The 18,660-nt window shown below is 45.1% G+C and overlaps 1 protein-coding gene across 1 annotated transcript in view; it reads right to left on the bottom strand.

Moving 5' to 3' along the window:
* Positions 1–638: 638 nt before the first annotated feature.
* Positions 639–18,660, bottom strand: part of ATF6 (activating transcription factor 6) — a 73,048-nt gene continuing 55,026 nt past the window's right edge. Inside the window, exons 14-15 of the mRNA XM_009074753.1 lie at positions 16,940–17,024; positions 639–847 (exon numbers count right to left, since the gene is read on the bottom strand). Coding sequence (XP_009073001.1) covers positions 639–847; positions 16,940–17,024 — 294 coding nt within the window. The remainder of the gene's footprint in view (positions 848–16,939; positions 17,025–18,660) is intronic.

The following is an 18,660-nucleotide window of genomic DNA, read 5'->3' as shown; positions in this document are numbered from 1 at the left end:
GGCCCAGCAGACACCCTAGCAGAGATGGGATGCTCATGCTCCTGCACCTGGAGTGCAGGGCCAGGGCTGGTGGCACTCAGCATGGGGTGTAGGACTGTGGCTCTCCCTGCAGCTGGGAGCCAGACACTGCTTCCTCCTGCTGCCCCACGTGCTGCAGGGAGAGAAGTCTGATCTCAAGCTTGGGCATCCACATAATGTCTCTAGGCACGACCCCAGAGCTCAACACCACACCTTAGAATGCAGCCTAACAGGGACAAAAAAACCCAAAAACAACCCACAATTTTGGACAGTGCATAAGTAGCAAGGACGGCCTGTCCCCCCCCTGTGCAGCCCTGGGCAGCAGCTGCTGATGCCAACACCAGGACTGCAGTGGTTTGCCTCACCTGCACCTCTGGCAACAGGCACTGCATGCTGCAAGAGTCCCCCAGGGTGTCCATGGCAAGGGGCCAGCTGAGCTGCATCATCCCCAGATGGGATGTGGCCACTGGGTATGGTCAGGCACAGGAATGGGCTAAGGGGGGGACTGCCCTGCTGTGCCAATGTGCCAGGAGCCCCAGGGACCTGCCAGGGTCAGTCTGCTGCCAGGCTCAGTCTGGCAGCAGGACCTGCTCCATGCTGGGTGTGTTGTGCCGCAGGAGCTACTGCAGGGATTCCACAATGGCCCTCAGGGCATGGGGTGTCTCTGGGACGGAGGGGGTTGAGCTGTAGAAGGTGTCGGTGTGATTTCTGCGCTGCTCTCGGAGGTATGGAGGGACAGATGAACTTTTGATGTGGAGTATCCTGGTGTCCATCACTTCACAGTCAATCTGCATCATCACCTCGTAATCCTGCCCATTGATCACATTCTCTGCAAAAGTAAGGATAAAAAAAAGGTTAGAGTCATCCTTGCAAGCTAGTGATCCAATAGCACCAAAAGCAGAGCTTTCTGGATCACTTTTTTGTACAGAGCAAGAGCTGGAGTAATGGGAACTCCCTCCCTTTTTGCAGCTCCACACATGGAGCTCCATCTCACACAATGTGGCCCAAAACTACTCATGACACCTCAAAGGACCCAGGCCACACCCAGCATGTGCAGTCACACCTAGAACTTAATGTAAGTCTTTTATTTTCCACTCCTTCATCCACACATAATTACTGATGGAGTTTGTGCTGCATAACATTTATTACAGAACTGTCGTTCTTGACCTATGGAAGTGTGGGGGTGACTGAAGACAAAGTTTATTTAAGACAGCTGAATGTTTCACTTTCTATGACCCTCTTGACACTGAGGCTCTAGAGGAATTTCTTCAGCAGATTATTAATAAAACCAGCTAAAATATGATCTCTCAAAAGAATTAGCTGTGCCTCACTACCATTCCTGACCTGGCTGTTGTACTTGTGTGACATGGTGACACTGGGCAAGGCCATAACCCTGAGAGACCTCTGGACACACGGAGACCTGGACCAGCACATGGAACTCTGGCTACAGCACCCTGGCGTGGCCCCAGACCTGACAGTCTGCTGCTGCAGAAGCTCCTGGGCTTACAGGCAGAGGCTGTGCACATGGCTAGCATCTGCTGCCTGGATTGGAAGGTGGGAGACTATTCCCTGCATAGACAGTGTGCCCAGGAATGCAAGAGCTGAGATCGGATTTCCAGGCACGACCAGTCCTTGCTTTCAGAGGCACAAGACTGCCATTGGCAGGGTTTTATTTCTGCTCTAAGGAGGATGGAAGATCACCTAATGGAAAGCGTATGGACTGGAGGAATGCAATATACATTACTAATTTTTACTGTTTTCCTGGATTAACTCTGACTCTGGATGACAGCTGACAACTGTGGCCGGACCCTCTTGTACCCCACGCCACCTGTAGAAGCCATTTGATAAAGTATGTCTGGTATAGTAATGAAAATCAGGAGCAAACCCTTGCTAAGGGGGCTGAGAGTCTGCAAGGCAAATCAAAGCTCCCACCTGCAAGAAATGAAAAGGAAAAAGCTCTGCATGTGCCACTGAGAGACCGAGGCCAGGAGCAGCTGTGCATGTCTCTGTGCTTCTGACCCAAAAACCCTGACAAGCACCTCGTCCCTCCTGGATGCTGTGCTGCTGATAAAACCCTGCTATGGCTTCAGGTGCTGTGTCCCCAGTTGGTCCCTCCATGGGACCCTTATAGAGAGCATCCCTCCAGGTCACCCTCTCTCTCATCCTTCGGATGTGCTCTTGGTTCCCACCTGACAGGCTCAGAAACAGATGGCAGAGGGGGTTGGGCTGGTGGTGCTGCACGGGGGAGCAGAGAGGCACGTGAGGAAGCTGAGGGGGCAAAGAGCCTGGAGACAGCAAACAGGAACAGATGGGCTCTCTGTGACACAACAAGCTGGAAACACAGTTCCTCAGCTCTCATGCTGCAGTGGGTAGGATCCCAGCTATGTGAGAAACAGTGCTCCAAAGCCACAAGTGGGTGAGGTGGGATGGGACAGAGGCCAGGGCCAGGAAAACCTCTTGGTAAGGCAGTAAGTTTCCTGTGTCTGCCCACAGCAGCCAGCACAGCAGGCTGTCATTAGGTTCCCAGGAATTGCACCAGACGGAAGAGAAGAGCAATCCCAAGAGCAGCCCATGCGAGGGAGGGAGCTGTGCTGCATGGGTGGCAGCAAGGAGCATGGGAACCAGAGCAGCCCATCCTGGCCAGCTGGGATCCCATTTCTCCCAGCCCTGACACGGCTCTCTCACGACTAAGTGCACCACAGTTAAGTAAGCCACAGCTCTGCTACCCCATGGCGAGAAGTACCACGTCCTGCAGGCCACCACAGCTGAGATATCTGGGAGGAATCACTCAGGACATGCCTTTCTGGCCAGCAGGCATGGAGGAGATGCAGCCCCAACTCAGACATTCGCAAAGTGCCTAAATCCTGCCCTGGGCCTGTGAATTAGCCCAGGAATTACAGTCAGGTTTAAAGACAGGATCTGATTCTTTGCCTGTTTGGGGTGAAGGTATTCCTGATGATGAACTGGCACAGGGAGTCTCTGCAAAGGGTTTGATGTCACAGGGATAAGGGCAGCAGCAAGAATAGCTCAATTCCCACTACAGGCATTTCCAGCAGCCTTTCTCATTACCACTTGCTTCAAACTGACACAGAAGAGGAGGTGGTTTCTTCCACAAAGACAGCAGTTACTGCTTGGTGCTGCTGGGTGCCTGGACCAGCTGTGTTGTAAGGAGTAGTCCCAGGATTCCTGGCCACCATCAGAGAGCCCTGCCCAGCCCACCCCAGCCCAGAGGGTGGAGAGGCTGATGCTGTGCAAATGCCCATGTGATGGTCTCCACAAAACAACAGGCAAACGTGACCTGAATGCAGTGGGCACAGTCCCATGTTTGGGAAGACTAGCTCACTGTCATTGCAAAAAATGATCCCATACGGCTCCATCCTGAGCTCAATGCCATTAAACTGCTTCATGATCTGGATGAGGAATAGAGAGGATACTTATAAGATTTCTGGAAGATGCTAAACTGGAAAGTTTTCAACCACCTTGGAGTGGCTGGACTGGATGAGACTGCGGTTTTGATAAAAGAGAGAAGCTATCCAAAATCTTCAGGATGCATTTCAACCACAGCCAGAGTAAAGTACAATGCTCAGGAGAGCTGGAAAACATGAGTAAAAATGGGTCTGGGCAGAAGCACTGCAGAAAAACTTGAGGACTGCAGAGGATCACTGTGGGTAAGCCAACAGCATGACTGGACTAGAAATGATCAGCTCAACTTCAAGAGGAACAGGTTTAACTTTGACCAAGTTTCTAATGATAATGAAATACAAGCCCTGGATGAAAGTACCTTGGGAGACCAGAGGATCTCCGTGACTGGCAGTTTTTAAGGGAAGGCTGGATGACTGCCTGCCAGTCAACACTCAGGGTACCTGATCAGACAGTTACTGCACACACTTGCAGTTGCCTGTGGTGCCTCTGACCCTGCCTTTCTGTGAGCTCCAAGTGCCTGTTCATGCCTGACCCTGGGCTGTTCATAGTCCCTTGTGAGCAAGAGGGTAATATCTGGAGTTGTGGGCTCTCCCAAGGACCCCATGGTCTGACCTGATCCACAGAACAGGCCAACAATTTTGCCTGATGATTCCTGTATCAGATCTTTTAAAACCAGTGTGGTCAAGCTTTCTTTCCTTCCCCTCCCATGGCGCCATCCAGCAGGACCAACACCTGGGAGACACCAGTGGAGCAGAAGGAGGGTTTTCCAGACGCTACGCCGAGCGCTGAGCTCATCAGTTGCATGTGGCTGATCTCTGGAGGGGTTGGTGTACATAACCAGTGCTTTCCCTCGGGGCTCAGGTCAGCGTGTACTGCCCTGCCTGAGCACGCACCCATCACACCTCCCAGAGAGGCACAGGCAGCAGGGGTGTCTGTGAAGCAGGACTGACAGCCCCAAGCTGCTGCCTGCTGCTCGTTTGCTGGCTGGAAGGTCAGCACTGCCAATGTGCATTACACACTGCTGCCTAATAGCCCAGAGCAACACTGACACTGAACGATTTCTGAAGTTTATTGTCTTGAATTACCTATGACTGATGTTTTGTGGGATTACATAAGTAAAAACCCAGGAACGGATCTCCTGTAGAGGTGTCTGGATTTATAAATAGATTTATTGCTCCTCTTTGAAGTTCAGAACGTACAGTTTCTCACACGGTACAGCCTCATGCTTAAGAAGCTATCCTTGCTGGGCCAGGAGACTGTGCTGCAGTTAATTATTTGTTAACAGGTTTAAAAGCCATGCTTCATATGATGGACTATTTCAAATTAAGAACCAAGGTAACTGTGCCAAGTGTTGCTGTTCTGGCTGCACCTTCCCAAAGAGCCTTGCTGGCTCTCATGGGCTGTCCCAAACTCCCAGCACGAGCTTGGTCTAGGGAACAGAAACCTAATTCCCAGTGCTGCTCTCCAGGGTTTAGGGTTGCTCCTTTATATTACAAGAATCAACAGATGAAAGCTGAAATCTGTGGTCCAACCCAAAAACATTTAACAAATAAGGCTGAGGGTATTAACTACTCTTACAAATTACTAAAGATGATGGAAGATTGTCTTCATATTTGAAGCACTAGATTTTCAAAACTGTCTTAATAGAAAGGCCATAAAACACAGTCCTTCTCCCTCTAGTAGTACTGACACGTATCAATCAGTTGACTGCCCAAGTGTCCATCCATGAAATCAAGCATCTACTTCTGTAAGAGATACTGTCTTGGAGAAAGGCAGAAGACAGAGGGCCTGAAAGGCAGGCAGTGAAACCTTTGTTCCGCAGTAAGTCAGAACAAATGGTGATGTCAACTGTCCTTCTAGACTTCAACTTCAAACATTGGGCTGTTTGGTCCTATGGGTGCAGTCATAGGACAGGAACATGTCATTCTGGCAATTTACCCTTTCCTATTTACATACCACTTCCCCAAAAAGCTCTGCTGCAGGAAAATGCTCACTGTGAAAACTGCAGAGGCACTGAAACAGCTCTCCTGAAACGGCACCTGAAGTTGCTGAACTGTTTCAAGGCTGTAACCAAACACCATGGAAAAGCTTTACAGCTTTCTGAAGGTACATTCACATCTTAAGTACATTTATAGAAGACTTATTCTATCAGAACATCTATGAATTTTACCTTACTCTGAGCAGTGCCACAGTGGATTACCAAGGAATGTTATGTAACCAGTATCAGGGCCTGACATCCTCGACCCTCAGACTCTTCTCTAAGGCCCCAACTGCCTTTTCAGTAGATAACCCATGTTACCTACTGGCTGCTTTCTTGGTAGGTGACTTGTAAAAGTGGCCAGAACCTGCCTGACTCTTTATCTACTATGCTCACTGAATACACTGTCAACCACATAGATCTGGACTACATTTCCTAGCTTCTTCTGATAACATACAGGAAGGGAAATCACTTGCTTGTTCTTTACTTTAACTACCTGTCTTTGTCAGTAAGTCATGACTCAGTCTGACAACAGAGTAGAATGAATTTGCTATCCATAGAAGTAGCTTAGGTGCCAGGGAATCACCTCTGCCTAAGGTGATACAAACCCACCAGCTCTCTTAAAACCATCCTTGCTCAACAGCTACTCACACCCTTTATACTTTCCACAATTCCTTCTAATGAGAAAGTTTGCTTTACCACACCAGATTCTGAAGACAGCCTGTGTCCATTTACACTCGGAGCCCCTCCTGCAGCCCCACCAACCACACCATCAGGGACTAAGGTATCTTTCAAAGAACCACCAGACATGTTCCAATACCTGGGTGCACCAAGCTGATGATACTAAAGTTTGGTTTAAAGAACGATTTAGCATCAAATTACCAAAATAATTTATACTGTAACCTGTTCTGGCCCAAATCAGAGCTCATATTTAGGGCAGCACAGAGTTCAGAAAGTGTGAGCCTTAGAAGATGAGGGCACCAGCTGCACACAGCTCTGTTGAAGGGCTGCAGCTGTCCCCAGACATAACTCAGGGGGCTTTCTCCACCCTGTCACTTCTGCAATCTCCCATCTCATCTCTGCTGAGCAGCCCTGACTGTCCTACTCAGCACATCTGGACAATGTTTCCATCTGAAGGGTTGGTATACACTACCAAATAAGTATATAAATGAAGCAGTGTTAGAGACTAAAAATACGCTCACTGCAACAATGCAGCAGGATTCCTAAAACACTTACAGATTTGCTTGTTAGACAGGATTATTCGAGGCAAGGGAGAAAGTTATACTGTGACTCAAAGAACTTCTCTTTTTAAAAACAAATTTCCCACTTGGGTCTATTTCCAAACAAAGCAGTTGCAATGTTCACACCTCTGTGGACTCAGCTGTCCTCAGTCCCCCACACAGGTCAAGTGAGATCCTGAGCACTTCAGGCTCCAGCTCTCCTGCACATCTCAGACTGCAAACCAGGCTGCTGGGTCTGCATCCACACAAACAAAGCCACCTTGACAAGCCATGAGCTGACAGCAAGGAGAGAGGGTCTCTTTCCATGTCTAAGCTGTCAACCATTGGTGCCAGGGGCTTTCCAAGGGAGATACATACACACATGACAGGTAAGCAAGAAAACTGGAGGAATCAAGTTCTCTGTGGCTTCCTAAATACATAACGGAGCCATGAAGATCAGCACTGGCTGAAGCTGAGGAGCATCATGTGCCCTTAGCTTACACCACTATGTGATTTTTGGAAAAGGTCAGCACCTGTGGGCAATGTGGTCAGTGGCCAATCTGTGCCAGATGGTGCTTTGTGGTACCTGGTCTAGACTAGGAGGTCTCAGGGAGAGGGAAGGAAAGTTGGCTCTTCCCAGGGACCATTTCCCACCTGATCTCCCACCTCCTCTTCCAATCCTCTTTTATGGTGCAGTCACTTCCTTCTAAAATAAAGAACATGAGCTACAGAGAAGATGGCCCAGTGTGGATCTACTGTGATTGCTCTTGTTTTGGATAGGAAGCCAATGGTCATCTCAGGAAAAGAAGATGAGAATCACCCAGTGTTGACCCTCACAGGCACATCATTTAAAGCTCCCTCAGACAGAGTATTTCTCGGAAAAACTGATACATTTTTGATAGCTCTGGCTGTGCAATATGCATGTTGTTGGCAGGGTATCATTGCTGCAGGATGACCATATTTGAAATGCAACCAGCTGTGGCAACGCTAATGACAAGAGGAAAAAAACAGATGAGAAAACAAAGACAAGGGTCAAAAGAGTTCTGCTGCACAGAAGACTCTTGGGAGTAAAGGCAAGAGAGGCTGGAGAAAGAGCAATGCTTTAGTCAGAACCATCCCATGCCCACTTGGGAGGCACAAAAAGGATAATCAAACTTCCCACACTGCCCACAAACCCAGACATACCCACTTACAAGACAAAAAGCTGCACACATGAGAGTAGCCTAGGAAGGCATTCCAGTAAAGATTTCTTTCAAGAACAAGAGCTGGAGGGCTTGTCCCAGGACAAGGGGATTGCTCCTTCTGAGAGCTATGGCATCTCCCCAGCACAGACCTGCATGCAAATCTACTGGTAACAACCCCTTCATTGCAAAATGTGACCATCTGTTTCCACCTTTTAGGGAGATACTAACCCATGAGTGAGCCTTCCCTCATGCCTCACTAAAGTTTGCTTCCTTTTGGCAGTCTCAAAGAACTACCTTTTTCCAAGTTTCCTGAACACTCAGGTATGTTATTGTGCTGAAGAGACCACACTTATCCTCACCTGGCTGTCTCTCTGAGGCCTCCAATGCCAGACTAAGCTAGAACTTTCCTCTGCAGGAGCTGTGCTCTCTTCCCAATCTGTTTTACGTACCATGACGCACTAAACTCTCACAAATTCAGCTTATGCAAGAGTGAGGCCTCATTTCTTACAGTTCCTGAAGCCATTTTTTAAAAGTTTGCCTTATTTGTCATCTGCCATTCTCCTTATATTTATATAACCTCAGTGGTTAACATCAGCACAGGAACTTCTTGCTCCTTCCTTCAGCAGTGCTGACTTCCACTTCAAATGCTCTTTTACACCTTGGTCCTCCACAGGCGCTAGAGATTCCCTGGCAGGATTCCTCTGAAAAATGTTTTTATTCTTTTTTTATGCCTCAGGCATGCTGTTCCTCAGTATCTTTTTCTGGCTTGACTTCTTATGGCTTGACATTTAGTCTGCCAGAAACTATCCTTTTTTTTTTCCTATTCCCTCATTTGGCTACAATGTCTATTGTTTAAAAGATATCTTCTTACTTCTATGAATCAACTTTAATGTGTTATTTAAGCCTGCTGGATATTTTAGTGTCCTTTTAAAACTTTTTTGCAGTGAGCTTTTAATCTTTAATCAATCTTCACAACATTTGCCAGCACTTTAGCACACTCATCTTCCTTGTAATGTTTTCCTATTCTTATTTAGCCCTTACCTTTGAACTGCAGCATGCACTGCAACACTTCAAGCTGTAGGCACTTACTGATAAAATTAATCTAACTATTGGTCTCAATTTTATTTTCAAGAAGCAGCATCACATTTTCATTGATATGGACCTTCTCCATCACCCAGTATCACTTGCATCCTGATGTTAAAGTGTCTCACTGATACAAGAGTGAAGGCTGGTGAGGCCTGTATTCATTTACAGTTGAAATGTCCTTATGGCTTGGATGGCATCCAAAGAGTGAGCTGAATTTTCCACCTGTCTCACTTGGATACATAAAGTTACCTCATTTATTTAGATACTGCAATCGGCTCTTGCTTGTAGAAGAGTATTTTTAACACCATTTCTAGAAGTTGAAGCTTATGTCTGTGTGGGGCAAGCACTTTCCTCCACATGAGCCTCTCTGATTCGATGCATTTGCCAGTTAATTACAAACCTGCTGCAGAGTGCCTGTCTGAACGCAGCGCGCTAATAAAGTGAGACATCTCCTTCAAAGGTTTCTGTCTCCCAGCTACAGCAACAGGAAATTTCCAGCTTTAATGTATGAGTCCTGCCCTGCCTCCTTCTCACAGTGAGGAGCAGCGGGGCCTGGCAGTCATTTCTCCAGCCACATCCACCCAGAAGGTATTTGTGCTGTATGGGGATATGCCACGGCCTCTTTGTCTGGAGCCTCTACAGAGCAAGACAGGATGGAGGCAAATGATTTACAATGAAGCGATGAATGACCAAAAATGTTCTTCAGATGCTCAGGATGTACTTCTCAAATATTTTCCAAGCCTGGAAGCTGCCCAGGAAGCATGCCAGGAAGTGCCAGAGGTAAGGTGGACTGCATGAAGAGGTGAGGAAAGCTGCAGTGTGGAGGACAGACCTGGGATATGTGGAGCAGGCAAAAGCCTCCTGGTCCCACTGGCAGCAGTCTCCTTAGAGACTGCAACCCAAACACTGAAACAGACCATCTCACACTGCTGTGTTTTCAGCAATCTCTAGGTTTACTGCAGTGATGTTCTCAAGGCAGAACTCATAATTGTGAACCTCCTCTACCAGCTCTGCTACAGCTTTTCATGTTTTTACAGGGTGAGCTCATTATGGATAATTACATTTCAGATCACTGCAGAAATAAAGAGCTACCAGAGTTGGCATGTGTATCACAAACATAAAACTGTGTTTGCCACCTATAATTTCACACTAAGAGCAATTATATAATCTTCAATTTACAACATTTGAGAATATATTAAGGCAGATGGGCTGGGCTTGAGGCTAGAACTGAGATATGCTGCACAAACACAACGTAGCTGAGATGGTGATGGTATCCTCACAGTCTGGGATGAAAATTTCCTCTTTGCTTTGCAGCACAGCTCTAGCAGAGTGCTCCCTGTGAAACTTGGTGGGAGAGCACACCTCCAGGCAGCATCAGCATCCAGGCTGAACAAACATCTAGGAGATGAGGTCTCTGCAGCGAGACATCCACACTCAGTTCAAATCAATTTGGCTCCTCCTATGACTCCATTCCGGTGCCCACACTGCCAGCCTAGGTCACGGGTTCCTTCTCAATTATACTTTGTGAATTTTATAGATGTGTGTCACTCACATGGAAAAACCAATCTGGTGTAATAACTCGACACTGGCATTGGAAATAGTACGTATGAAGTCCAATTAATTTATGACTAACTCTCTACCCCCTACATGAACAGCGCGTTCCCAGGAAAATGTCATCTGTAGCAGTTATCCTGTCTATCAAGGGAAGACCAGTCACACTGGGGCTTGGCCTGCCCTGTCAAAACCCATGAGATACTTTTTGTATTAACGAAGGGGCAAAAAGGCACTGAAGATTCTCTGAAATAACCTTCCTGTTATTTTGAATGCATAAAAATAGATTAAGCATTTAGCAATTTAGGTAAACAGCTCGTTATGAAAAGTCATTAGGGAATAAGCCTTTATGATTTCATTCCTTGATCGTTTCCTGTCTAACTAAATAAACATGAACTCAAGTGACACAGATTCCACTACTTTTGTGCACAGATTCTTGAATGATTTCTTTCATACTTTTTTGAATAATTTAATCTTCTCCTTCCTGTCAAAGACAACATATTAACAGACAATGGCTGTGGTGGAGACCAAAGTCTCTCAAAGACAACAAATGCTGTTGAAAATTTCTATGTGAGGCTCAATCTAGGCAACGATTGGTTCTGATTCAAAGACACGCAGGAAAGTTTGAGGGAGTATTCTGTTTCGACAAACTGTACTTTTACATCACTTTGAAAAGAGAACAGATGTGAGAATAGCAGCATCTTACAAGATAACTAAAATCAGTTGCTAAAATTCCTGGATAAAGTATGTTCTGCCATCGTTTCAATCCTGAACTCTGCAGCACAGCTTTACATAACCATGAGAGCTGAAGTGCACCTGTGACATCAGCAAATCAACCTAATTATGGGAGAACCTGACATGCTGCTTGTCCACAGCTACACACAGGAGATAGTAGACTCGCCCTGATTCTCCATCCAGGCTCAGTAATTGGCTGCTGCAGTGAGGTCTAACTGAGAGCTAACCAGGGCTCTGATTTTCCCCTGGTCAGAGTTCACGCAATTTCTTTTATTCCTCAACTGGCAGCTCAAGAAGCACAAGGGTGGTAGTTCCAAAACATTTCAAACTGACTTACAGCATTGGAGACATTCTCAGATATATTTTCCTACATCCTGGTTTAGAGGACTTGATGCTTTGAAGGACTCTCAGTGACTTTTTAAAAAATCCTTAGCAGCCACCCTTCTTTCATCTCACAGATAAATTGTAATCCCACATACACAACTTCCAGAGCCTTTTGCTCATATGATATAGCTTTTAAGGCTGTGCTGAGTTCTCAGCACTTTCTGCTAAATCCAGATACAAAAGCAGAAACAGTGGCAGTATCTCTACAGCCCATGCTTGTGTAGAGATGTGTCCTCCGTGCCTGCTAGAGTGGCATGAGCTTCTCAGTCTGAGGCCAAGGACAGCAGCTGTGAGAGGGAGCCACAGGCATCAAGACTTGGTTTCTAAGCACAAGGAGAGGAATGAAGGACAACAGCTAGAGATAGCTGGAGCCATTAGCCTCCTGGAAACTGTTCTGAAGCTATTCCAAGTGAGAGAGAAGGCTCCTCAATATGTCAGTAACCTTCAAGAAGTCTGTTGCCATTCAGTCAGTGGTATGTATTGGTTTAGACCTTCCTCAATGACTGACTGGGAATTTTACTTCTTGCTCTGAAAGAAATGGCATCTTTTGTTTGCTTGACCCTGAAAGGCAGAGGAAGTTGAAGACTTTATTTATTCAACTCCAAGACATGGGAACTTACAGAACACTGTCACTTCCCAAAGAGCTTTTGTTTTTATTTTTCTTCTCAGCCTGTGTGGGTTCTGCTTGCCTTATGGATTTTTCACAGACAGTTTGCTACCAGCCTTGGACACCTGTGAGTTGCTTGCACATGGCTGTTAGCTGAGAGAAGGTTCTGTGCAGCTGCATGCAAACAATCATACTGCTTGATGTCAGAAATCGCTCTAGTTTTGATCAAAAAGCCTTACCACTAGATTTGTTATCCACCTACTTAATTAGACTGTGTAATATTTCAGAGCACTTCTGAAGTCTGTTACATCAGCATGATGATGGATGCTAAGAAAGGAAGCTGAGGGAAGTGGCCATGATCAGAAGCTGGCCAACACAACAGAGCACATGGACTTTGCAAAACTCACCATGCCATTCCATTTCTGCCTTTAGGAGATTATTTTCCCCTAAAGGAGATTATTTTACTGTCGTGTTTCATGACAAAAAGCAACCCTTAAGAGAAGAGGGCTCCTTAAGAACCCAGAAACATACAAGTTACTGAGGGTCTGGCACACATACAGCTACCTCAAAGGCAGCCTGAAGACAAGCCCCATTGGGGGACATCAGACTAAGGAGCTATCCAGAATATCTGTAAAAAAAAATAAATAAATCAAACCTCTCCCTGTCATGGGTACCAACTCCAAGAAAATGAGCCTCAGATTTCACCAGGGGCTTTCTCATCATGTCTCTCACTTTTGTTTGGCTGAGAGTGCAGACACCAACCCTCAATTTAGAGAGGGCAAATGATGGAAGGACTTTCACATACAGGGAACTGTTTTGCCAAGGATACTAAGAAGAAAAAAGGCCTTTTTTGGTTTTGTGCTGCTGCTAAGGCCACCAGTACTCCTGGTGAGTAAACACCTGCACAGACATTTACAGCTGCTCCTGCCATGAGGAAGTGCAAGCTGTGAGAGCACCTCACCTAATCCTAGGGAGAAATGCATTAATGAAAGGAGCTCCTTGGTCCAAACATTGAATTGAATCTCTGACACTGAGTATGACACTGTACATATGTTCTCACTCCTGTGTGCTGCAAGGAGAGGAGCACTGGTGGGGTGTACTGAACAGCAGAGCTGCAGGCATTCTGCAGAGACAAAAAGCTTGTGCTTTGTGTAGGACGAGTGGTTTAGCTATGCTGCACTCTATAGACTATTTGGATCCAAAGACTGATGTTATAACCCACTGCATTTTTTACAGCAGTTAAATAAATACGAAGCTAATGGCAGATGGTTTCATTTAAACTTCAAGAAAGGCACCGCCTATATGTCAATTTGGAATTGCTGTAATGAGCCAACAAGATTCTGAATTACAATAAAAGCAAATTTAGGAATGAAACTTACTGGAGACTTAACTGGTCTCAAGTGCATAGTTAGATTTCTAAAATAATAGCTGCAATCCAGCACAACAAACATGACTTGCTTAAAAACAAAAGCTGTAAATTGCAGTTGGTTTTCATTCCCATGAGAAACTGCAATATATTTCTTCTTGGAATAACTTCTCAGAAAGGCACACCAATGGTGCCTCCAAAACCATGTAGAGTGGGACTAGGACTATCCAGTTCTGCTTTTTTCCCCTCCAGACTTAGCACTACTGAGGTCCTTAGGTACCACCAGGCAAATTTTCTGTGAGTACTGCATGTGCCCACAAATGCTGGGGTGTGACATTGGGCAGAGACAGGTCAAAACTGGGCATGGCTGGCTGCAGGGGCCAAAGGGAGAATGGTACCATGGTACAGCAGCCAGCAGGGAAATAGCAGAAGGCTAAAGGGCTACAAGAACACTGGAGAGCAAGAAATGGAGGAGCTGACAGCAAGTACTGACTGTGAACTGGGGGATGGCCCAGCAAGCTTGGGAAAGAGACTATGAATAGGGTGGGGGAAAGAAGGAAAAGGGGGAAAGATTGGGAGGATTAACACATACCAATGTGTAACAAGTTCCTATACTTAAAAAAATTAACACTTAAACACAGATAACATATGCTAACATATTAAGCATATTTCAATATTCAAATATATTTCTGTGCACCTGCAGAGATGCCCTCAGTGAGCATTTGGCTGGCTCATCCTCATGACCACAGAGGGGCATGGGCAATTCAGGCTGACTGGGAGAAGAAGCACATGGCAGAAAGTCACAAGGTAATGGCCATTTTTACTCTTTTCCAACATACAGCGACTGAATACTTTAAATCAAATTTGTGTCTTGAAAATTAATGATGTACTGTTATTACTTTGTACAATATTGTTCTCAAACATTCATCTTGTTGACTGCACACGTGTGCATGTACTCTCTACTACAAAATTTTCTGTTGAGATTTGCCACCACCTGCACAGCACAAGGACTAGCACTGGTTGGCCTTATCCCAACTCTTCCCTCACAGAAAAACTCTTCAGACTGTAAACTTGACACTGCTTTGTACACTGGTGAAAACTGCCAGACCAGTCTTGCAGAACCATGTAATTAACCTCCATGCAGAGTCATGTAGGACAGTGGCTGACAACTCATTCTACTTCCTAATCTTTGTCTGCTCCTGTTCTCTGTCCCTGCAGCCGGTGGTGGGAATGGCTCAGGCTCAAGGCAGAGTCTCTAGTGGAACTCAGAAGGCACTAGAGCAATCAAAGTGTGATTAGAAAAGGGTGACAGCCCTGCTGAAAAAAGATTGTCCAAGTAGTTCAAAGTGTTGGTTCTCAACTGCACTGTCAGCTGCTTCATGTTTGGAAACAGTGACATGGGTAAACTTTAGTACACAGAAAAAGAAGAAAGAAGAAAGCAAGTAATGAAGTTCTAAAAAAGTTTCAAAGCAAAGACCACTTCGTTTGCATTACTGCCAGCTCCTCTGCCAGAGCGATGGCAGCAAAAAGGAAGTGGCAGTAGAAAAGGTTTCCCTTCTCACACAGAGATCTGGCTGAGGCATGAGAAAAGGCAGGAGGGGATGAGTTCTTTCACTGAAAGTTTTGCCAACTCCCCCCAGGGAGAATCGTCCTTTTCTAGGAGCCAACTCTCTGCAGGTGCACAAAGCATTAAGGTGGGCTTAAAAGAACAGCAGTCAGCTGGGGGGAAAGCTTTGCTGTCAGCTAACTTCCAGAAGCTTGCTCAGGACATGCTCAGTCCCCACGGAGGCAGAACAGGGTGGAGAAGCAATGTTCTCAAAGGAGAGAAATGGGTTCTTCTCCAGGCAGAACTTTTTAGGGAATCATTTCCTTCAGGTTATCTACTAACAGTCTAATTAAAAATCAAGCCAAGTTACCTATAATACCTGACTGAGTGTCATGAAAGCAGTGTTTGATGCTGTTGTTTACTAAATGCTATCCTTGTGTCTCATCTGTTTCGACATCTCTGCCCAAATCCCTGGACATTTTTTTGTTTCCTGGATTATACTGATGTTCCAAAGAAAAATCCCGAAGAACTTAAGGAAATATAATTTCACAATGCTTCATTATTAATCCAGATTTGCCACTGGATTCTGATGTGCATTTTCCAAATTATATTTACTCCAACAAGTGAAATTATTTCAAGTAAACCAGGACTCAGTAAAATGTTCAGAAGAAATACTTTGCAATTTAGAAATAGTGTTTGGACTTCAAGTGATAAAGTGACCATTTGCATGTGATAATTCGGCTCAGCCAGAAAAGGATTTTTGCAATAGACATAAAAAGGGAGTTTCAGGCAGATAAATGCCAAAAATAATTCTGATACATTTAACAAAAATTCCCCCAAGACAGCTGTACAGATTATCACACTGGACTGTACTGCATGGGAAAGTGTAATTATCAAAATGCTGAAAGCCTGAACTGAATTTTTTTCCTTAGTTTATGGAAATTTGCATCATCAGATAATGTTTTCAGCATGCTCAAATTTAACAACATTTGAGTTTGTGATTCACATGTACTGTGAAACACAGACATTTTACAAAAGCATTATGTGCACAGTTATTCAGAAAGTAAAGTTTACACTATTACAGCGTTCACAATGCATTTGATGACTCTGACAGTGACCCTGTGCCCCAAACATGTCCCAACTTGGCAGTTCCTCACCATACAAATTAATGACATATTTGTACAGGTCATGTCCTGTCTCTCATGTGGGACTGAAGTGCAGATCAAGAACATTTCTACTCACTAATAAGCCTGTGCCCCTGGTGCAAAGCTGTTTTCTCTGCTGTCCTGCAGCACTGTCACATGATGATTATTAATCCTGACCATGCAGTGCTGAGAGGTCTCACTCACACTGAGTGTTGTATAACAGAGTGGTAAACAGCTGAAGAAGCCAATGGAAGGCAGTCAGCATCCTAACAAACCAGCAAGGCCAAGGAATTTGCCTTGCTAAGCAAGCGTAGGTGGAAGTCAAATGAGAGGATGAGGGCAGTCTCCACAGTCAGTTGGATCTTTGTAGCCACCAAAACTTAGAGAAGTTATCACATTCATGTAACCCTTAATCATTTGTGTACAGATGACCAGAACTGGATGGCACCACCTTGGAGGAGCTAGAATGAGACACTGCTGGCCATGTCCCTCAGTCTCTCCTTAAAGTCTGGGTGACCAGGCACTGGTGACTTGCCAGTACCCCAGCTCCGGCAGGGACCCTGGCAATGACCAGTTTGACTTCTTTTGCAAAGCTATAATGACAAACATTTGGTTTAAGTTTGCTTTCCACGTACGAGCCAGGCACATCTCTTTGAAATCATACTCTTATCATTCTTATCCATGTTTTGGCCTTACCATTGATGTTTACAGCTGGCAAGACTATAGACATCTTTGGTCTTCTGGTCTTGTTATGTGTGGTCGCTGGCAACAACAGGTGGTCCTGGAAAACAGCAGAAAAGATGTGTTAAATCTCCTCTGAAAGTACAGAGCTGGAAAAATTCCCTTCTGTCTTACAGGCATTCCACATAGAACTATTTACACCTGCTTAGAAAATTCAAATTGTTGAGGAAGTCTTCCAAGAGTCACAGCAATTGCTCATGCTGTATAACCAAGAAATAATGCCTATCACATGCAGCAAAATACGCAAAAGCCTTGATCATGTGGAAAGAGACCACAGAATCAACCGGGTTGGGAGAGACCTCAAAGATCATTGAGTCTAACCCTACCATCGTTACTGGACCATGGCACTAAGTGCCACATCCAGTTTCGTCTTGAAAATCTCCAGGGATGGTGAATCCACCACCTCCCTGGGCAGCACATTCCAATGCCTGATTACTCTCTCTGTAAAAAATCTCTTCCTAATATCCAACCTAAACCTCCCCTGGCAGAGCTTGAGTCTGTGCCCTCTTGTCCTGGAAGACAGCAGTGTTCAAACTAACCACTCTATGTTTGAGTGGAAGCCACATCTGCAGGAAACACTCTGGATATTGATCTGACTTGCAAGGAAAAAATGTTTTTTTGCTGTTGCTGCACTCAAATGGCTCAACTTGCAGCCTGAAAAAATGCAGCTCTTCCCTTATTGATGGAACTTCAAGCTCCAGTCCAGGCACCTCCCATATTATTGTGCTGTGCTGATCTAGTTGGACCAAAGAAAGACTACTAAGGATGAGGAAAGCTTCCCATGCCTTTCAAAGTTTAGTTGCCCTGACAGAAGGTTGCTTCACTGCACCATCTCAGCATGCACTAGGCATTGTGAGGGAAGTATATTTGTTCTCTCTTGGCAATTAGGAACAAAAGACTGTGTTTATGTAATTGTCGAATTGAATTTACATTTCTAACTCAGGCTCTAAGTGAAACAAAAACCTGCCAATCACTAAGTACCTTTTCCAGGTCCCCAAGAATTAATGGAAAGGTTCATTTTCCCAGCCCCTGTGTTTGCCCCTCTCCCAATCCCAGCAATGCCAAATTCATTCCCAGTGTCTCTGAGAAGAACCAAAGCTGGCAGGTGCCACCATGCAAACATGTGGAGACCAACTCATTGAGAGGTTTTTGCAACTGTCCTAACACCAGACCTGAACACCTGCCTTTCACTTTTCAAGAGCCATCCACATCATTAAAAAGCAGAAGCAAGTTTGATGCTCTCATCCCATTTCATGCTTTTCCCATGTAAGAACAAGCATACAAATACCTCAAACTTTTGCCCAGGGTTATCTTTTTGGCAAACTGAGTTAGACCTCCTTCAGGACACAGTTACTAATTTATAAATGTCAGGGTAATTGTATTTTAGCTATTTTAATATCTAAGCACTACATTGTTACATGTAAGATTCAGGGAAGTGAGTTACACACAAAGTTAGGTCTTAAACATATCAAGATATTCTGTAGATATATTGCAGAAATATCTCTTTTTTCACCACCAAAAATTCCCCAACCCCAGAACCAAATGACTGACCATGAGAAGAAAACATTACTTAAATAAATGTCTGCAAAAACCATCTTGGTACCAAAATTATAAAACCACTCTGTTATAATTCTCAGATCACATATGCAATTCCCATTTCACTTTTGAACCACTAA

This window comes from Acanthisitta chloris, unplaced genomic scaffold (genome assembly GCF_000695815.1).
Source record: "Acanthisitta chloris isolate BGI_N310 unplaced genomic scaffold, ASM69581v1 scaffold6205, whole genome shotgun sequence".
Taxonomy (NCBI): domain Eukaryota; kingdom Metazoa; phylum Chordata; class Aves; order Passeriformes; family Acanthisittidae; genus Acanthisitta; species Acanthisitta chloris.
Note: the sequence above shows the minus strand (reverse complement) of the source record. Positions and strands in the feature narration are given on the sequence as shown.